General features: G+C 39.9%; 1 protein-coding gene across 1 annotated transcript in view; it reads right to left on the bottom strand.

Moving 5' to 3' along the window:
- Positions 1 to 21,363, bottom strand: part of ABCA13 (ATP binding cassette subfamily A member 13) — a 514,497-nt gene that overhangs the window by 169,184 nt on the left and 323,950 nt on the right. Inside the window, 4 exon segments of the mRNA XM_023226480.1 lie at positions 1,369 to 1,477; positions 7,621 to 7,708; positions 10,305 to 10,423; positions 19,473 to 19,542. Coding sequence (XP_023082248.1) covers positions 1,369 to 1,477; positions 7,621 to 7,708; positions 10,305 to 10,423; positions 19,473 to 19,542 — 386 coding nt within the window.

Genomic DNA, 21,363 nt, shown 5'->3' with positions numbered 1-21,363 from the left:
TTCCGAAGTGATCTACAATTATCCCTCTATGTTCAGCTTTATGATGAGGTCAAACTGGACTCTTCCATATAAGCTGAATATACACTATGGTTGTTATTGCATTGCTAAGACCTGGAATGGCTTTCTGACCTCAGTCAAACTTCTGCTCATTGTTCAAGATCCAGTGTTAATGACTTCGCCTCTGTGAAACATGCTGTATTCATGCCCAGCAGAATGACGTCTCGGTTTGATGTCGTAGAAGAGCAAGAGTTTTTTATCAGCTAGAGCTAGAATCCAATCATGGCCCCATTATTACCTTGCTCAGATGTTTTCTGAAAATCAGTTTTCTAATCAGTAAAGTAGGCAAATATTGTCTATCTTACAAAATTGACATAAAAATTAGATAAGACCATGGATGTTAAATATCTAATGAAGTTCTTGATACATTTCAAAAATTTTATAAATGTTATTCTGCTGTCCCTACTCTGTATGACTACTATACTATTTTTATACTTCTCTTAGTCATGTACATTTTTAACTTTTATATTACCTATTATCATTCCAAAATAATTACAGTACCACAAAATAATTAAATTTACTTTGTTAAAAAATTGGTGTAGAAGGAAAAATAAATATGGAAAAATAAAGTACGATTGAAATAAAGTGAGAGTATATTAGAAAAATGGTTTAGTGTTGATGTCTATGTGAATTAATGTTTCAACAAATATATTTTGTCAATAAATTGTGGTGGACATGGTCTGTTGCTTATACTTCTTCTTCCTTTCTTTAAAAAAGAAACCAAATTAAATTAACAAATTATAATTTATCCAACCCAAGTGAAATAAGTAAACATTTACTTAAACCAATAAGTTAACTCTGGATACCAGAAATGGACCTGTGCCATTTACCAAAATAAGAAAGCATAGATAATGAATCAATGATCAACACAGATAATTGATGAATTGAGGGCTCAGCATAAATCAAAATGTGATGTTCATCTTCCCAATGATGAGGAAGAGGGACAGTCTGTATTCTCTATCACGGTATTCCATATAATATTGTCTTTAAAAGATAAAATTTTTCTTGCTTCTGTAAGATACTAAGTCACAGAATAAAATAATTTTAGGAGAGAACTCTCCAGTCACATTTTGTTTCCCTCATCCTACAGATGAGGTTACAGGTTCAAGAAAGTAAAGACATTTAATGACACACAAATAAAGGGAAAGAGAGCCTACAACTTTGTATTGTGTTTAGACATGGATTGGCTGCCAAGTAGAAACTTTCTCATTGCTCCTCACATTTCTATTCAGAACCTTTTCTGCTTCTTTCACTTTTAAAAACATTGTCTTTTGAAAGTAGTGAATTATAATGCATGAAAAATAACATTACCGTATGGTCGCCAGTCCACAGTAGGGGGTAGGTGCTGCCACAAAATAAGGTTGTTTAGATGATTTAAGTAGGAAGGTAGGGAATGAAAACCCTTCTGATTATACCACACCTAAAAAAAGAAAGATACTTTAATGGCTCTCACAAAATTAGTTCTTAAGTCTGTTTGTCAACTATTCTGGGATATAAGGAACATATGTGTCAATTAACTTCCAAGGCACCTGAGTGCAGGATTCAAAGTAATGTTCCTGCATGGCTGACAGTGAGCAGTCAATTCCAGTATGCTAATTTTATATTTATCTCAAGCATATAATTTACAGCTAAAAATAGATTAATTTTCCCCAGAACAAATGTGAATGTTGCTCTATAATTATATTCTCACAAGAAAAAAGGAACCAAAGCCTATCATTTTTTTTCTTTCTCAGTTAGTAAGCTAATGAAATTTGACCTGCAAATTAAAAGTGTGGAAGATGATCAGAAAAAAAAAATGATTACTTTCAAATTAATAACTGAGCATGGAACATTATTTCTCAAAATAAACTGAACAGAACATTTACTGAGCATGGAGAATAAAGTAGCATGCCTGTCAAGAGAAAGGTGAAAATAAGAGAAAGACAATGTTATTAAAGCTGGAATAAGAATCATCATGAAAAACACTAATCAAACCATCAGTATCTATATTTCAAAGTATCAATATTTTAATAAAAATGAAAATATATTATTAATTTGAAAAGCAAGTGAGTGTCTTCAAGAACTATGATGACTCCAACTGATGCATCTTGGTCTTAATTCAATTGACTGAACAGCTCATTTCTCTAGAAGAGTCTGCCTTTTGTGACAGATAGTCCACTTGGTAGAATTAGAACTGCACCACAGCAAGTTAAGGCTTGGAAGAACCTATTCAAGTTCTTGTAGTTTACGCAAACTTTGGACTAGATCTCAAATCCCTTCCAACTTGAGGGCTTCCAATCTATTTTCTTTCCACCCCTTCAAGCTATAACTAATTATTTTTTAACCACAGTCTTGTGTGACAGCTATTATGTTTGTGGAAACAGTTAAGTAATAAAATATTGATCATATAGTTTAAAAACCAAAAACAGAAAAAACAAAAACAAAACCCTACGACACAAGACAATGTTCCCCAATTCTTTCTCAAATAACCTACCTCTTCAGGCAATTTAGAAAGCAGACCTCATCTTTCACACCACTCATTTTTAAATATTTTCTTAAGTTCACAGAGAAATCCTTGCCAATCATTTTTTTAAACCCCAAGAGGAAGAAGTGCAGCTTGAGACCCACTAATTACAGAACTGTGAGTGTTCAAGGCTATGCCTAAACAGATTGGGATTTTGTGACCAAAAAAAAAAAAGAAAAAAATAATCTAAAGCAACGTAGACACACAATTCTCCAAAGTAGGGTAAATTCTGAGTTCCTCTGATGGAAAAGTCAAAAGTGAACTGAAGGAGTTTATGTCATATATCAGAGGTATGTCCACGTCACCTACTCACACAGCTCTGCACGGTCACCCTCCGGGGTCTCACCCATGCCACCCTGCCCCCTCACACACACACACCTGCACAAGCACTAGCCAGATTTCTGGAAATGATAGAAGCTTAGGATTCTATTGAAGTTATGAGACAGGTTAATCTGGTAGAAAAGCCCACTGCCTGTGGAAAGTAGAACCTCCCACTAGCCCTGTCTGTGACCTCCTTCTCCCCCAAGTCTTGATTCCCTTAACTGTTCAAATGTAGGAAAAAAATAGAAGACACAATGATAGTCCCTGCCCTGAATTAAGGTTTTTTAAATTTTGTTTTGTTTTATTATTTTAATTTTTGTTTTAAAAGTAGAGTATTAAAAAAAACCTTAAAAATGACACTACGCTACAGTACAGAAACAAAAGCAGAGATTCTTTGACAGGATGGAGCTAGAAAGACAGGAGGCTGCCTGCTCAGCCTCCTTAGCTTCACCCTTTGTAGACTCTGAGACCTCTGTTTGTGTTTGTTTTTTTTTTGTTTTTGTTTTTGTTTTTGTTTTTTGAGACAGAGTTTTGCTCTTGTTGCCCAGGCTGGAGTGCAACGGCGCAATCTCAGCTCACCACAACCTCTGCCTCCCGAGTTCAAGGGACTCTCTTGCCTTAGCCTCCCGAGTAGCTGGGATTACAGGCATGCGCCACCACACCCAACTAATTTTGTATTCTCCATGTTGGTCAGGCTGGTCTCGAACTCCCAACCTCAGGTGATCTGCCCACCTTGGACTCCCAAAGTCCTGAGATTACAGGTGTGAGCCACTGCACCCGGCCAAAACTTCTGTTCTTGATTGCATTAAGGGCCCTAGTTCTTCACCATCCCTGTATCCACATGCTTTGCTATATGACTTTCATGCCCTCCCATTCTGATGCTGTGCTTGACCATGTGACTTGCTATGGCCAATAGAATGTGGCACAAGCAGAGGTTTGAGAGACACGTGTATGTTCCTGAAGGCTCCCTTATGCCTCTGCTATCACCATGGGAGCATGGCCAGACTAATCTGCTGGAGGATCAGATGCAACAGTGGAGCTAAGACCTCCACTGTCATCCTAGCTGAAGCCAATAGCCAGCCAACCACACACATGTTCATTCCTGGCCAAGATCAGCCCAGCCCAGTCTGTATTAGCAAAACCTCACAGACCCATGAGCTAAATGAACGTCCATTGTGGAAGCCACTGAGCTTTGAAATTGTTGTTGTAGAGCATTATTGTAGCAATAGAATACCAACATAGTGATTTACACTGGAATGGGGTGTTACTGTACCAAAAACTGAAAATAGTTGGCGTTGCTTTTGAGAACAGCAAGTTGGGGGACAAAGAGACAATTAGAGAAGCCTGGAAATACATGATAAAATACTTAGGAATACTGGAGAAAAATAATAAAAAACAAACTGCTATAAATAGTTGAAAAACGGACGATGCATATTGCAGTGTGAGAACAGTGGGTAATGTTATCACCTGTATTAACTTCAAAGATGGAAATGGTGCCCAATAAACATTTTGACCTGAGTATGGAGCTCTCTAGAGAGAATGTTGAAAGACATGGTCTCAGAAGAAAGATCAAGTCAAGGGTGCGATTGTAAGAACTTTGTTGAGATCTTCAAAGAATGATGCTGCTTAGAGACTCTCTCAGGGACACGGGCTTTTAGGAACCTAAAAGGTGTTGTCCCCTAGTATTCTGGCATTCCCCAAATGCCACTAATTAATTTTAGAGAGAGCAGCATATCTCAACAACATCGTGAGAGTAGCTTGTGGATCTCAGTTAGAAAACTAGAAAGATTAGAGTGCTTTATAGGAAGCTGTATCAAGAAGGTACCCCAGGCTGGAATACAAGTAAAATGTAAATAGCTCTCTAAGAACCCAGCTGTCCACAGGCAGGAAGCAGGCTGAGAGTTACTCAAAAGGCATATTTTAAAGTATCTTCACACGCAGCCATGGAGGGCAACGGAAGGAAAAGCACCTTGCAGAGTTGAGTTAAGGGCCAATGCAGATGATGAACTGAGGAACATTCCCAGGACACAGAACCAGGGCCTGGCTAAGGAGCATCCCAAATTCCCCACAGCTAGTGGGGCCTGGCACCATCTGTTATGCACAGCCCACAGCAGCACAATCCCACAGACTCATGAGTGAAATGCATGTTTACTCTTGATGCTACTAACGGTTTGCAGTTCTTTGCTATATAGCATCATTTTGGCAATAAATGATTGATTTGCAGAGTTCCAAGGAACAGATTTTAAAATGTTCTGGAACTCCTGATCCATTCCTTTATACACTGGCCTTTACTTGAGAAAGGTTTTATAAATTCTTTAAGTAATAAATGCATACTTTGTGATGATCTTAAAGTTAGCATTCAGGACATAAAAGAGTTCAAAGAAAAAGCTTTTCATTCTTTCTTTCTTTTTCTTTTTCTTTTTCTCCTAAGAATGGTTTTCTAAAACTAGGCTGTGTTCTGGAAATAAGCTGTGGGATTTCCTTCCCTACCAGTCCATAAGTCATGAAGTGATAAAGTCCAATAAATGAAATAGGAAATTAATCTTCTTTCAGGAACATACTATGACACCCCAGAGCAGACCTTTCATCTCAGGAATAACAGCCCTTCAGAAAAGTAACTAAGTAGCTATAAGAAAAAAAAAAAAGAAAAAAAAAAACTCAGTGGATATTCAAATACATTAAATTCCATGGGAGAACAGAATTATGCAAAAAAAAACAAAAGGGAAAATGTGTTTGGTTTCTTTAACTGAAGTGTGTAAGTTCTAAAGAGTGTTTTGATTAAACAAGCTAAACACTCAAGATGTGAATGATAGAACCCATAAAGGTCGCACAAGAGACATTCTACAAGATAATGAACCATACATTAAGCCTATTCATATGCAAATTTTCCATGTTTTCCTTCAGAAGGACTATGAAACTCATATCATCTGTGTTGGTGAATGTAGCCTAAAGGCTGAAAGAAAAAGCTGGTCATTAATTACAGAAAAATAAATGCAATCATTTGATGCACTATCAGCTGCCAGCAGTTCTGGCGAGTATGTCAAATAATAGATTGCCCTTTACACCCCACAACGTTGAGTTCCTTGGCTTGCTGGAGAGGAGCTCCGTCTCCAAAGGGTCAAGTATAATTCACCTGCATGCTTGTGCCTGTCAAAGGACACGTAAATAACATTAAAAACTTCAGCAATCACCACTCAAACATGTCAGTACAGAAGACTCATCTAAACAAAGACAAAAAAGTTACAGATGTGAGGGGAACACACAAATCCCCAGCCACTCATCACTGAACAAGAGATCTGTGCCTCAGACACTTCAAAGCAAAGACACAACCATCTCCTATGAATATGTAAGAAGGGTTTAGATTGGGATAGACTAAAAAGTCGGAATATTTGTAGAGGAAATGAACAGATTCCTTCTGCTAATTAGGTGTATTTTCATAATGGCCACATAATATGTTCCAAAATATGTCAGCAAATATATTTTAAGTTATTTTTCTATCAAGTTATTAATGATTATATTTTCATATTGAGGTTTAAATCTTCATGCATGTGTGTTGCCTTGAGAAGGAAAAGAGATTTGAACAAACCTCAGCTGTTGGAGAGATTCCTGAATCATCCACACTATGACTGAAAATTTTTCCCAGGGATTACATTGTAATGCATGACTGTTAAAATTTTGTTTAGGGATTACATTGTGAAGTATGACTGTCTCGTCAGGGATGACATTGTGAAGTACCTGTAAGAATTTTTATTTCACTGAATAAACCTCCAACATGGGCTTATCTTTATCCCAATAAGCTTCTTCAGGTTCACATGAACCATGAAAGTCCCCACTATAGAAAAGACAGAGTGCCTTCCTGGGCTCATGGAGATTGTTCTTGTTCTCATAGTTCCACAATGGGTTCATGAGTAGACACAACATCCACACACTACAGAATGAAATGTCTATACTGATGTCCTAACAAGAACTCACACTCACTCTCCCACAGTAGACTTAACTTCCTCCCACAATCTACCCTTCTCCGATTTCTCTCTCAATCAAACATAATACTATTTCTCTAGTCATAGAGACTGAATGCTTTGAATCTTTCTGCTTTCCCCATTTTAACGTAGTGTTGACTTTTTTCCTTAAACAACAACAACTCACTGTTGGGTTCACCACTTCTCTGTTCCTACTAATGGATCAAGGCATCTTTCCTCTATCCCAGTCCCCATTCTCTCACATCTGAAGAATCCCCCCACCTAGCCTCTCTAATTCCAAGGGGACCATTCCTAATTCACAGGAATAGTCCTGGCAGGGCTTGAAAATCCAGGACTCCTAAGAGTAGCTCTGTGTAACTACTGCTTTCTTTGTGTCATCTCCAGGCCTATTTATCCAGCCTTCTGGAAGATAAGGCATTTACATGAATGAAAGAACTCCTTGGCCAGCAAAGAAACTAGTGATATTTCCAATTATCACAACTATGGATACTTTAAAAATAGATTTTTCCCTCCACTTTATATTTACTAGGTGAAGTCTTGTCTTAACAAAAAGCAAAAACCTATTTCCTCTATTTCTAATGAAAAACAAGTCATTTTTTTTTTCAAGACAATGTTTACATTTAATTTTTCTTAATGCTTAGTAACAAATGCTGGGATTTAATCTGGTCCTTCCCAGCCCTTTGCTCAAAAATATATTTCAATGTTGAGTTTTCCTAAATACTTTCTAAAACAGGAAAAAAATAAAAAGAATACGATTACCTTTGCCAGAGTTTGGGTTTTTGATATGTTTGCATTTGCACCTCCAGCTTCACTGGGGATTTGTACTCCAAAAGACCAACCTCCAAGCCTGTTAACAATGAACATTGTGTTAGTGCTTCAACCACAGAACACCAGGACTGCTAACCAGAGGGTGTTCATTACTAACCCCACCAGGTACAGCAGTCTTAGGACAGTAGCCAGCTGAGCATCTGTGATCTGTGACATGAACACACAAGCAGAGGCACTGTGCTAATGGAAGTTGCCTGGCTCTCAAGCCAGGCAAAATGGAAGGCACTGATAATTGAGAAGGTCTGGATAAGGCTGGCCACATTAGAAAGTGTACTTGTCACACCTAACTGTCTTGTGAGGAAATACATGCCGTGTAACAGATAGGGCTTGATCATCACCACTGTAATTATTTTAATTAATGGTCATTCCCTCTACGAAACCACTATTCAGACTTTCTTGGGCTAGGAGTGGTGGCTCACGCCTGTAATCCCAGCATGTTGGGAGGCCAAGGCAAGTGGATCACCTGAGGTCAGGAGTTCGAGACCAGCCAAAAATACAAAAAAAAAAAAAAAAAAATAGCTGGGCATGGTGGCAGACACCTGTAATCCCAGCTACTCAAGAGACTGAGGCAAGAGAATCGTTTGAACCCGGTAGGTGGAGGTTACAGTGGACATCATGCCATTGCACTCCAGTCTAGGCAACAGAGCAAGCCTCTATCTCTAAGAAAAAAAAAAAAGGAAAAAATAAAAAGAAAAACAAAAAGAATTTCTTTTTTTTTTTTTTTTTTGAGTCGGAGTCTCGCTCTGTCGCCCAGGCTGGAGTGCAGTGGCCAGATCTCAGCTCACTGCAAGCTCCGCCTTCTGGGTTCATACCATTCTCCTGCCTCCGCCTCCCGAGTAGCTGGAACTACAGGCGCCCACCACCTCACCCGGCTAGTTTTTTGTATTTTTTAGTAGAGACGGGGTTTCACCATGTTAGCCAGGATGGTCTCGATCTCCTGACCTCGTGATCCGCCCATCTCGGCCTCCCAAAGGGCTGGGATTACAGGCTTGAGCCACTGCGCCTGGCCTAAAGAATTTCTTAATAGTGATCATAATCTTTTGAGGCATTTCTGGTTTGTCTTCCCTACTCTTATTTCTTTAATCTTCCACTCAAATCTTGCCTGGTTCAGGAAGGCATTCCAGACAATTTCAGGTCGGTTAGATGTTCCTGGTCTTTTGAGTTCCCACAATACCCTACATTTCCATCCATTGTTATCAATTACCACATGGGATTTTATCGTCTATTTGCCAGTTTATCTTTATGCAGCTCTGTGAATTTTTCCTGGGTGGGAATTACATCTTTTTTTTTTTTTTATATCTCCATGAGTTGCACATTATCTTGTATCTATTAAACTTCAAAAAAATAGTTAACATTTAAAAAATATAATGTTAACTATTATATAAATAAATTTTGTCTTCCACTCACTAGATAAAAGGAGACTGAAGAATAGTCTTGTCTTCTATCATAGTGTTCTACTCTCAGCAAAAATTCAGGCAAAGGAATAAGTACGCATTCCCAACTGGCTCAATTGAATACATTCATTCATTCAATAGATACTGACTGAACATTTTTGATGTGCCAGATAATATTCTACGTTCTGGGCACACAAGCTCCCACCTTCAAAAAGCTAGCCATCAGCTCACGCCTGTAATCCTAGCACTTTGGGAGCCCGAGGTGGGAGGATCACCTGAGGTCAGGAGTTCGAGAACAGCCTGAGCAATATGGTGAAACCCCGTCTCTACTAAAAATACAAAAAAAACTTAGCGGAGTGTCGTGGCAAGCTCCTGTAGACCTAGCTACTCTGGAGGCTGAGGCATCAGAATCGCTTGAACCTGGGAGGTGGAGCGTTCAGTGAGTCAAGATCGTGCCACTGCACTCCAGCCTGGGTGACAGAGTGAGACTCCATTTCGGGAAAAAAAAAAAAGCTAACCATCAGAGTTAGAACAGAAAACCAGAGATTCTAGTGTATGTTGAAAGATATTAAGAGGTGGAGCAGCAGAAGAGAGGCAGGCAAACCCCAGCAGGGCAGGTAGAGGGCAGTAGGGAGTCCCAGACAATAAGGTCAGCCTATGGGATGCCTTCGTACATGAAGCAATACAATACATTTGGCGGACATGGGAAAATTACAGTGGGCAGATGTTATTAAGATTCAAAGCAATGAGAAACACTCACTGCTGATCTCCCTCATCTGGATTCACCCCCTTAGTCTCAAGGAAATTCAACACAACACAAAAGGTTTCTCAAAAATTGCCCAAGAGAAATTTCAAGATGCTAGTTGTACCCAGGTTCCCACATTGAATGCTGCATAATAGAGATAATTCTAAAGTAAGGCCTTGCTTTCATTATGCTGTAAACTTATCTGCTCTTATCCCCTAAAGCAGTAAAACTGCTTCTGGCTCTGGTGCTTCTGCCATTGACAAATCTCAACTGATAGGATTTCCCCCAGCACTTAAAAGAGTGAAAGTCAGCAGTAAGAATCTTATTAAGGTCCATGGCATCTATTTGGAATTTTTATGAGCACCAAGGTCAGTCTTAGACTTTTGAGTTTTGAAGAACATTGGCATTTAAAACAAAAAGTTTTCCATAGTAATGCAAATACAACAGAAAAGACCCAGCAAGAGATTTGAACACACCTTGGTTTTTCAGATGGCGCCAGCAAGTACTCCTCCACATTGAAGCCTGAGAGATTCAACAGTGTGTGGCCCAGGTGGTTGGTCAGGTAGGGAGCACTGGAACTTCTATTTGGACACTTCTGAAATTGTTTTCAAAAAGAAAAAACAAAAACTTTTTTGTAACTCACAAACCGGTTCACTGACATTACTCGAAACTACAGGTGACTTTTCTCTAGCTTTCAATTTTTAATAAATTATCTGTAGCCTTTTATATGTTCTGATTTCTAAAATCTCTTTCAGAGTCACATATATTTGAGAATTAAGCCCGAATACCACTGTGACTTTTGCTGTCAATTAGATCTGAGAACTTCAAATCCTTTTCTGTATGTAAGTTTGGGCAGATTTACAAAAACTAAAAAGGAAAAAAAAAAAATGTTTTCACTGGGGTGATCTTGCATTTGACGAACCTGAAAGAGAGTCAGACACAACTAGTGGGAGGAAGATAAGCAGGATAACTCAAAGGCGTGTGTCTCTTTCATAAGGGTCTAAAGTAGAAATCAAACAGCTTTTCTCCAGCGACTCACCAGCATGCCAACAACACCAGCTCTGCATCACGGAATAATCACCTAACAAGGTAGGAGGCAGTGGTCAACACAACACAAAACCTAGGCCACGGGAGGCTGCTCAGTGATGTGCTCTGCCCTGCCACAGAACGGCTTTGGAGTTAATGTGCTTTGTTTCCGTTTCTCAAACACTTTCAGAAAAGATGATATATTAAAATAGGAAATGACTCTGTCTCTGAGTCTTTTGTTATCAAAATGCCAGGGGTTTGGTCTTGCTGCACAGAAAGCCAATCACTGAGACCATGAGTGTTGCCAGGGAGGAAGCCTTTAACTGAGTTCTGCAGCTGAGGAGAATGAAAAAGTCTCAAATCCATGTCCTCAACCATCTAAAACTGGTGGGGGTTATATGGAGGGGAAAACGGGAAAACAGGAACGAAGGAGGGGTAAGGAAGCAATCATGATGCATGAGGGGTCTGGAGTCTCATTTTCTGAATTCAGGAATCTAACGTATTTCAGTCCCTTGCCTGAGGATCAGTTTCTTGAGGAAGAAACTCGGGTGGTGAAACAAACATAAATTTCAAGTTTTAAGACCAGGGAGGGTCCATTTCTATGTTTATTCAAAAATCCATAAATATTACTTCTAAGATACATTTGGGCCAGTTTCACATTCATTACAGCTTTGGAAGCTTGTCTGCTTATTTGCAAAATGAAAATGAAAGCAGGCTTACCTAAATGCTTGGATTTGCTGTTAGGTTCAGATACACATGAAAGAACTACAGCAAAGTAAGAAGGGCGATATACATTTAAGATACTACTTTCAGGGTCTTGAAAGAAAGGCTTGAGGAAAGATATGAAAAAGAATAATAATTGTTGTACATCATAATTCAGCAAAACTCTCACTTATTTGTGGAATCTAACAAAGTCAAACTCATAGGAACACAGAGTAAAATGGTGATTGGCAGAGAGGATGTTGATCAACGGATACAAAATTTCAGCTAAACAGGAGGCAAAAGTACAAGAGATCTATTGTACAACATGATGACTACAATTAGTAACAATGTATTGTACCTTGAAAATTGCTGAAAGAGCCAGTTGAGGTGGCTCACACCTGTAATCCCAGCACATTGGGATTACATTCCTGAGTTTGAGACCAGCCTAGGCAACATGATGAAACCCCATCTCTAATAAAAATACAAAAATTAGCAGTCTGTGGTAGCACAATCCTGTGGTCCCAGCTACTCGGGAGGCTGAGGCAGGAGAATGTCTTGAACCTGGGAGGCAGAGGTTGCAGTGAGCCAAGGTGGCACCACTGCACTCCAGCCTGGGCCACAGAGCGAGACTGTCTCAAAAAAATGAACAAAGAAAATTGCTAAAAGAGTAGATTTTAACTTTGGGAGGCCAAGGCGGGCAGATCACAAGGTCAGGAGATCGAGACCATCTGGCTAACACAGTTAAACCCCGTCTCTACTAAAAATACAAAAAAATTAGCCAGGCATGATGGCGGGTGCCTGTAGTCCCAGCTACTCGGGAGACTGAGGCAGGAGAATGGCTTGAAGCCAGGAGGTGGAGCTTGCAGTGAGCCAAGATTGCACCATTGCATTCTAGCCTGGGTGACAGAGCGAGACTCTGTCTCAAAAAAAAAAAAAAAAAAGTAGATTTTTAGTATCCTCAACACACACAAACACATGCACACAAATAGTAATGTTGGGGTCAAGAAACAATACCCCCAAAATATGGTGCTTTCACATGCTGAGCTGAAGAAGTTTCAAGATATCTCTGACCTCCCTCCTATCCACCATCTCTCCCAAAGCACAGGATGAAGTTGAAATTCTTTACCTACCTGAGATCTAGACCCACCAAGGAGAATGTTTTATTTCTTCTCCTCCCTGTAAGACCAAGAATGTAACCAAACCTAAACAGATAATGTCTGTTCCCAGATCCATTTATTCTTTATTGTAAACTTTTATTGTCCCAGTACAGAATTTGTCTTCTCCCTCCATGACCTGATTTGCCAGGACCCAAGGCCCTATACTTTCTGTAAACTTGAGATGATCTATAAACATCTGAACTTCATTGCGGGATAGATAGAAATTCTGTAATTCTCCCCCTGTATATTTTAAAAGAATTCATATGCCTTTTCTCCAATTAATCCGCCTTTTATGAGTTGAAATTTTAGCAAAACTACAGAGGATGAAGGGCAAGTTTTCCTGTGCCCCTGCAATATGTACATGAGGTAATGCATATATTAAATAGCTGGATTTAGCCATTCCATAATGGGTGTGTGTGCGTGTGTGAGAGAGAGATTTTATATATATATATATATATATATATTTATATATATATATGTTTATATATATATAAATATTTTATATATAAATATATAAAAATCATGATATATGTATATATCATATCTTTTTATATATAATAGATATAATATCATCATATATGGTATGATGTAACCACAAATATAGATAACTTCTGCTTCTCAATTAAAATAAATAAATAAATCAGCCAAACTTGATGAACATAACAACCGTTGAAGTTTCCCTACCTCTAGCTTTCCTCTGTCCAACTCACTTTACCACCCCCATACCTATTAAGATACACCCTTCAAAATGGTGTTTTCAGTTAGATGATTTTCTTGCTAAAAAAAATTCCAATTCTTATCAAGAATTCAGGTCTACTAGAAAATGTCCTCGGTCTCATTGTAACCATTATCTGTGTAGGTGTCCCCAAATACACCCTCTGTATTAAACTGAATATTGACCTCCCCTCCCCTCACCAAAATATCAGGCCCCCATCTCTGGACTCTTTAAGTGCTACTTAGTATCTTGATGATGTTATTAAGTTACAGATCTTGAGTCCAGAAGATTATCCTGGATTGTGACAGTTCGCCCTCATGCAGTCACCTTGTAACTGAGCTGCTTAGCAGTTTAGCCTCAAACCTCATTTTAAAATGTTTTATCCTTTCCCTCTTCCTCTTTCCCCTCCCCAGTTTCAAGATGTAGCTCTGAGATAAACTTTACGGCCTCGAAATGTTTTCTTTCTCTTTCCTTTCCCACTTCATGCCCCCATGCCTTATGCACATTTATTTATCTAGATGCTTGTTAAGCACACGCAGTGCTCACTTATCCGGTCATATAATTCCTTAGAAGTTTCGGGGGACTAGACACCTCTGAAAATCTGTCCCCAACAAAAGATTACTTCAAGGCCGGAACTCATTCCCAGCTGAAGACTGACTATAAGATTGACTGTGATTAGTTTGTAACCTGGCAGGATCCACGATGGAGTCAGCCTCTTCATCAAATGAAACAATAATTCAAGATGAGTCATTGGAGTAAGTAATCCCTCTTGGGACCTCCTAGCTCCCCCTCTCCCCAATCTCCAACCTATCACCCCTGCCTCTTCCGCATTCCAAACCCTTTCTTTAAAAAACCCTGTGTTCCCTCCACAAATTACAGCAGAATTGCTGTAATTTCTGCTCTTCCCATTGCTGGCACAGATAATCAAGTCTTGCTTACTTTTAATCAGCTTGTTATTATTTTGGCCTCTTTCTACAAGCAGCGAGCAGCCAGGCCCTTTTGCTGGTTACAATCTGTGCCACTGTTGAGAGGGAGACAGAGGAGGACTAGACAGGTAAAGAAGGGGAGGAGGCACTGTGACAATGGAGATAGAGGTATGTGTAATGTCACCAGAGGCCAAGGAAGGCCAGAAGCAAGAGAAGCTGGAGGAGGAAAAGGACAGATTGTCCTCAAGAGTCTTCGGACACCTTAATTTCACTCCAGTGACACTGACTTCAGACTTCCAGCCTCCAGAACCGTGTGAGAATAAACTCATGTTTTCTTAAGTCACCAACTGTGTGATAATTTATTACCTCAGCGACAAGAAACAAATCTGCCCTCCACCTATTCTGTATAAAGCCACATTCACTCCCGATGACATGTTTTGGGTCATAGTGTTGTTATCCATGGAAGCTCAGGCCCTGAAAATCCCTGTTTGTTCTTTAGAGTTAGCTCAATTCCTGTTCCCCTTTGAGGCTTTTCTAATGGTGTCTCTTCCAAATCGTTTTCATCCTCAGAAGAACCAACCATGGAACTTTTTTGTAGGTTTGGAGAGAGCCACAGCATCGTTGATAAAACATGAGGAAATCAGTCAGGCACGGTAGCTCATACCTGCAATCCCAGCACTTTGGGAGGCCGAGGCGGGTGGATCTTGTGGTCAGGAGTTCGAGACCAGCCTGGCCAAGATGCTGAAACCCCCATCTCTACTAAAAATACAAAAATTAGCTGGGAGCAGTGGCACATGCCTGTAATCCCAGCTACTCAGGAGGCTGAGGCAGAAGAATCACTTGAACCCAGGAGGCGGAGGAGGCAGTGAGTCCAGATCATGCCACTGCCCTCTAGCCTGGGTGACAGAGTGAGACTCTGCCAGAAAAAAAAACAAGAGGAAATTGACATGCCCTTGCAGACCCAGGGCTTCCAGATAGCACACATGTATTTAAGGGGAGAGAAATATTTTTTCCTTCTGGCAAAACACAGTCAGCTTGGCTCAACATGAACACTAAAGACCAGAGAACTAGCCATGAGTATATAGGCCTTCCTTCCACACATCTTTGTGTACATCTGCTTTGAGCCAACCCTGAAGAGTAACCACACCCATTGCTTAGGACTTGCATTAATTCCACCTCAACTCCTTCTCTCCTGAGGTTCTCTGATTTCTAACGTGTGGTCCAGTATTTCTCAAAGTGCATCCCGAAACACACTGGTGACACAAAAGTGAAGGACTCTTCAGTCAAATTTGCAGAAAATGCTGCATCTACTCCACTGTCAATTCAAGGACAATTTCATTATCTCCAAATAGCTTCTTACAAGAGCTGTGGCAAAGATACCTGCTTAATACTGCTTTGTCCAATATTTGTGAAACTTACTTGACTATGGAACTCTTTCATGTAAAACGTTTTTTTCTCACATATTACTGAAATCTCACAGTTCATGTGAGTTGAAGTGAATTTAGGAACATAAACACCAATCATTCTGATATTAACTCAGTCTAATCCCAATAGACCTTAGGTAGCTGGTGGTACTAAAAGCTACTAGTATAATAGAATGATCAAATCAAGCCTAGAGAAAAAGAGCGTGGTGTAAAAAATTAGAGATCTCATGAGTGTTGAGGCGTAGAAAACAATCTCCCAAAACATGATGCTTGTGCATGCTGGGCATTTCTATCAATTGAAAGGCCTCAGAAATAAGCCTCAGAATCAAGGTCCCTGGAACCTTGTCTTGTTCCTCCTCCATTCCAATTCTCTTTGGAATTTCCACATCTGACCAAAAAACTCCTTACCAAAGGAAACACATAGGTCCTCAATCCCCTCCCTGAAATCTCATTATCTATTGCAGAAAAGAAGAGTGAAGAATGCAACGATTCTTGGATGGACTTTTTCACAAAATAATGCCTTACTTTTGGGCTCACTCAAATTCCAGGAGAATCATCTACAAGTTAACTTCTGTCTCCCTGGCCCATTCTTTCTCTATAACAACCATTTCCTACCCCTCAAAAGAATTATCCACACTTCCCATCTCCTCCTTCCCCTATGAAAAGGGTATAGAAGTTTCTATACCTCTTCGGGGGTTTGAGGTAATTACTCTATGATATGATCCTCTCATGCACATTAACACGTTTGTATGGTACTTCCCAGTTAACCTGCCTTTTGTCAATTGATTTTCAGTGAAGCTTCTGAGGGTGAAAGGCAAATTTTCCCTTTGCCCCTAAAGTGAATAAATGGAAAAACAAGTCCAGGGAAAAAAACAATAATCATGTCTGAAAAAAAAAAAAAAAAAAAAGATAACTGATCACTGTGAAGGATCACCAAATGTCAAATGTAGCTGAGTTTATTGACAGCTGAGGCCAAGAGGGAAACATAGAGAGTTCCATTAGCTCTTCCACATCAACCAACACTGTTGAGTGTTCACTAAGGGTGCTGTGTCATTATCCCACTTACATGTGTATCTTTAGTCTAAGAGAAGAAAGCAGACTAGTTACTCCAAAAGCAAGCTTTCTAAAATCTCTAGAAAAAAGACAAACAAAAAGGCTTTTTATCTGAAGAACGTGAGCTCCCTTTAAATAATCAGGCCCAGAGAGGCACTGGACTGAGACAGCAGTCACACTCCACCCCATCCCCCTTGAGCTAAGCAATCATTTCTAAGCAGCTCACTATATGGACCCCAAGCTGAGTGCCACCACCAGAGCTATAAAGTAACTTAACAATGCCAATGAGAATCCCTGACAAACAACTTTTGTAATCACCCACTCTCCTGATTAATTCTTTTTTCTTTAATAAATTATGAGAGAGAAGGAAGGGAGAAACTGGCTAGGCAGATAGTTAGGGCAAGGTCCTCAGTGGCATTTATTTTCTTTTCTTTTCTTTTTTTTTTTTTTTTTTGAGAGGGAGTCTCGCTCAGTCGCCCAGGCTGGAGTGCAGTGGCCCAATCTCAGCTCACTGCAAGCTCCGCCTCCCAGGTTTACGCCATTCTCCTGCCTCAGCCTCCCGAGTAGCTGGGACTACAGGCGCCCACCACCTCGCCCGGCTAGTTTTTTGTATTTTTTAGTAGAGACGCGGTTTCACAGTGTTAGCCAGGATGGTCTCGATCTCCTGACCTCGTGATCCGCCCGTCTCGGCCTCCCAAAGTGCTGGGATTACAGGCTTGAGCCACCGCGCCCGGCCGGCATTTATTTTCTAACAAAGAGCAGCCTGAAATCCCGGGCTGCAAACATAGATACAGAGATGAATTCCCGCACAGAAAGGGGCCTCCCCTGTAGTCAGCAAGTTTCACTGACGTACAGTGGGCCCCAGTGAGCACATTCCTTTCCTTTTTGGACATACTCACGTAAGGAAGCTTGCACAGGGGGCTTGCTTGGAACATGGCTGCAACACTATAGAAAAGAAGAGCTACCCTCGGCCAGGCACATTCACCTTGAAGGGTAATATTGTTTGGCTCTGTGTCCCCACCCAAATCTCATCTTGATTTGTACTCCCACATGTTGTGAGAGGGACCCCAATGGGAGATAACTGAACATGGGGGGTGGTTTCCTCCTTGCTGTTCCCATGGTAGGGAATAAGTCCCATGAGATCTGATGGTCTGATAAGGGGAAACCCATTTTCCTTGGTTCTCATTCTCTCTCTTACTGCTACCATGTAAGAAGTGCCTTTCGACTTCCGCCGTGATTGTGAGGCCTCGTTAGCCATGTAGAGCTGTAAGTTCAGTAAACCTCTTTCTTTTGTTAATTGCCCAGTTTCGGGTATGCCTTTATCAGCAGCATGCAAATGGATTAATGAAAAGGGTTCTGCCCCTGATTCATGCACAGTAGGAGGAGATAAGCAATATGGAGTAACTTAGGTTAAGGATCTGCCTGTGCACTAAACAGATAGGGTGGGGACTGCCGGGGATTCGCGTCTTATGGAAATGAAACACCTAGTTCTAACCAGTTTTTTGAGTCCTATATAAATGGAGCACTCTTCCCCACTCGCTTTTTTATTAAAATGCTTGCACTTCACTGCAAAATGACAACGCTTTTTTTGAGATCCCTCTCTGTAGCAGAGAGTTTTTTCTCTTCCTTTCACTTACTACATTTCTGCTCTAAGCTCACTCTTGGTGTGTCCATATCCTTGATTTCCTTGGCCATGAGACAAAGAACTTCAGTTGACACCCTAGACAAAAAGGCCATTTCACCTGAGCTTCCTTTTTGTCCTCAGGAGCACTTCCAAAGATAACTTGGAAGTGTGTCCCACATAGCTGTCCTCAACTTTGGCTCAAATAAACTCTCTACCTATATTAATTTGTCTCAGTTTCTTCCCTTAGGTTGACAACTATTAAGGAGAACTGCATCTCATGAGCCACTAAATAGGAAAGCCCTGTAAACATGTTCTCCAAGTGGCCATTTCCATTATAGATGCTCAGTTAACTTCAATGTATTTTTTCTTTTCCCTTTTTCCTATAAATTAGACCTGCCTTCATACTTGCTTATTGATTGTGGCTAGCAGGTCTATGCCTTTTATTAATTAGAGTCTGAGATTTTCTTTGAGATGAGTTCCAATTAGTTTTCCAAATAAATTTCAATTTATTCTCCTTCACAGATTAGACAGTGAGGTCTCTCACCTTGATCACCTTAATAGGAAGGCACACCTACTTCCACATGTTTTTGTATGAATCAACCATAGTCAGAGAGCTAAGGAGCATCTTAGCTGTTAATATCTAGCCCAAATAAAAATACGGCAAGAGCCTTAAGGTCATGCTGCCTTGAAATTTAGAAAAATTTCCTTCCATAGGGCAATTCTAGCTTCTTTATCATTACTTGAAGAATATTCATTTTCTTAATGAATGCCAGGGGAATGTTAATGACCAAAGGCAGCAGGCAATGAAGGAGAGGAGCACTGTCAATCTTTACAGCATCTGTGTTCTATAAATATTCACTTTATGTGATGAAACTTTCCCCAGAAACAGCTAATCCAGGAAACCAAAAAGTCATAGAGACGTAGGTACAAATATGAACATTTTTATAGATGGAGTAAACTCATTTTTTTCACTTGAATTTTAGATTTAAAAGGATCAAAAATGCTGCAGAGACCTACCAGGCAGCCACATGAATCCTGGAATTCTAGGTGAGAAAAGGGATGTGTATGCCAGCATGAAGAATTCATCCTAAAAAACAAGGAGAGAATTAGAATGATCTTTTAGATTTACAAAGCCATTGTATTTCTATAAAGGAGAGTTCCATCAGACTAGAACAGAGTTCACAAGATAATCATCTCCTACTGCCAAGAAGGCAGAGCTCTTACATTTGTTTTCACAGCTTGAGCTGTTAATCTGATGACAATGTTTTATTACAACGCCAGAATTTCCATTATATTACATGGGGCTCACTTTTCTCACTGTACTGAGTGTATCACAGGGCTCCCTAGGACTTTCACGGCGGGGCTAGGGCTCCTGGTGGAACCTGAGGCTAGGCTTCCAGTCTCATAACCAGGTACCAAGTAGCAATTAATAAACAGCAAGACGCTAATTCCTTTTTGTGGCATGGCACAGTAATTTAATCATCACTTAAGGAAAAACAATTTTTAAATTTCCACTTTAAACCTTTCTGATTAAACTTTCTGTTGCAGAAATATAGTGCAACAGAAACAGTTATGAAAACCATTTGTAGCAGTGGTTCAGAAACACATTTGGATCCACAGTTTCCCTATTGTTTCTATTTCCTTATGAGTCCCATACTTTAAAATATTTGTTCTGGCATTTGTAAATCAAAATTTGTTTTAATAATGATAATTACTCTTAATTACTCAAAAATTGGAAAAGATATTTTTACCACCATCCTTACTAGCCCTGCTTTTCAGAAGAAGACGTGGGGTCCAGAGAGGTGAAGCAGCTGTCGAGATCCCAGCTCTATGCAAAATGTGTGCTGCTCTAATGAGAAAGCCAGTATGATAACACCAATTAAAGAAAGCCCGGCCCAGTGAAAAGAAATTTGCCATTTCTATTAACCAGGTTAGCAAAGTATAATGTCTATGTAATTTTTGAAACAACAAAAATAACGTAAAGATTTCTCCACACTACTTTCTTGGCTGACTAGCTTATAGGGACTCCAGTTTGAAACCTAAGAGTTTACATGGAAATAACACCTAAGGGAGTTACGCATTTAATCACAGTACTGTATCTGATATGTACTTTAAAAAAATAATTCCATTTATACTTCTGAAACTCAGCAGGCCTTTCTTTTTCAGATGCCTTAGATGATGGTTAACAAGTGTTTATAATTTAATATATGACTTCAAAATGTCAGTCCTCTTTTTCTCTTCCAAATCCTCCCTTATTCTTCTCCTAGCTCCTTTTTATAGAGTAAAACTACGTGTCCATGAGAGGTACACAATGGCCCATGACAGGTAGTTTTTTGAGCACTTCTCAGCCTCCAACAACTTTTGTGTTCCAACAGATTCACTAAGAAGCTGTGTGAATGTCCATAAAAGGGAGAGACAGAGGGGATGATCTATGAGAAATCAGATGTTTCTACATAATCTTTCTGTTAAAGTTTAGGAATCTAAAAATAAACTTTGACTTAGCAAAGCATTTCCCTAAAGTGGCCTACAGGACACAGCTGCAGAGAGGCTGCTGGAGCCCAGTCATTTGGTCCTTCAGGTTTGGACACACTGCATGAAATAGCTCTCTCTACTACAGGGATGCCTGGAGTTTTCAATCACCTAAGATACATTTTCTTTTCTTTGTTTTTTTTTTTTGTTTTGTTTTTTTTTAGATAGAGTCTCACCCCATCACCCAGGCTGGAATGCAATGGCACAGTCTCGGCTCACTGCAACCTCCACCTCCTGGGCTCAAGAGAGTCTCCTGCCTCAGCCTTCCAGGTAGCTGGGATTATGGGTGTGCACCACCATACCCAGGTAATTTTTTGTATCTTTAGTAGAGACAGGGTTTCACCATGTTGGCCAGGCTGGTCTCGAGCTCCTGACCTCG

The sequence above is a fragment of the Piliocolobus tephrosceles genome, chromosome 8 (assembly GCF_002776525.5).
Source record: "Piliocolobus tephrosceles isolate RC106 chromosome 8, ASM277652v3, whole genome shotgun sequence".
NCBI lineage: Eukaryota > Metazoa > Chordata > Mammalia > Primates > Cercopithecidae > Piliocolobus > Piliocolobus tephrosceles.
Note: the sequence above shows the minus strand (reverse complement) of the source record. Positions and strands in the feature narration are given on the sequence as shown.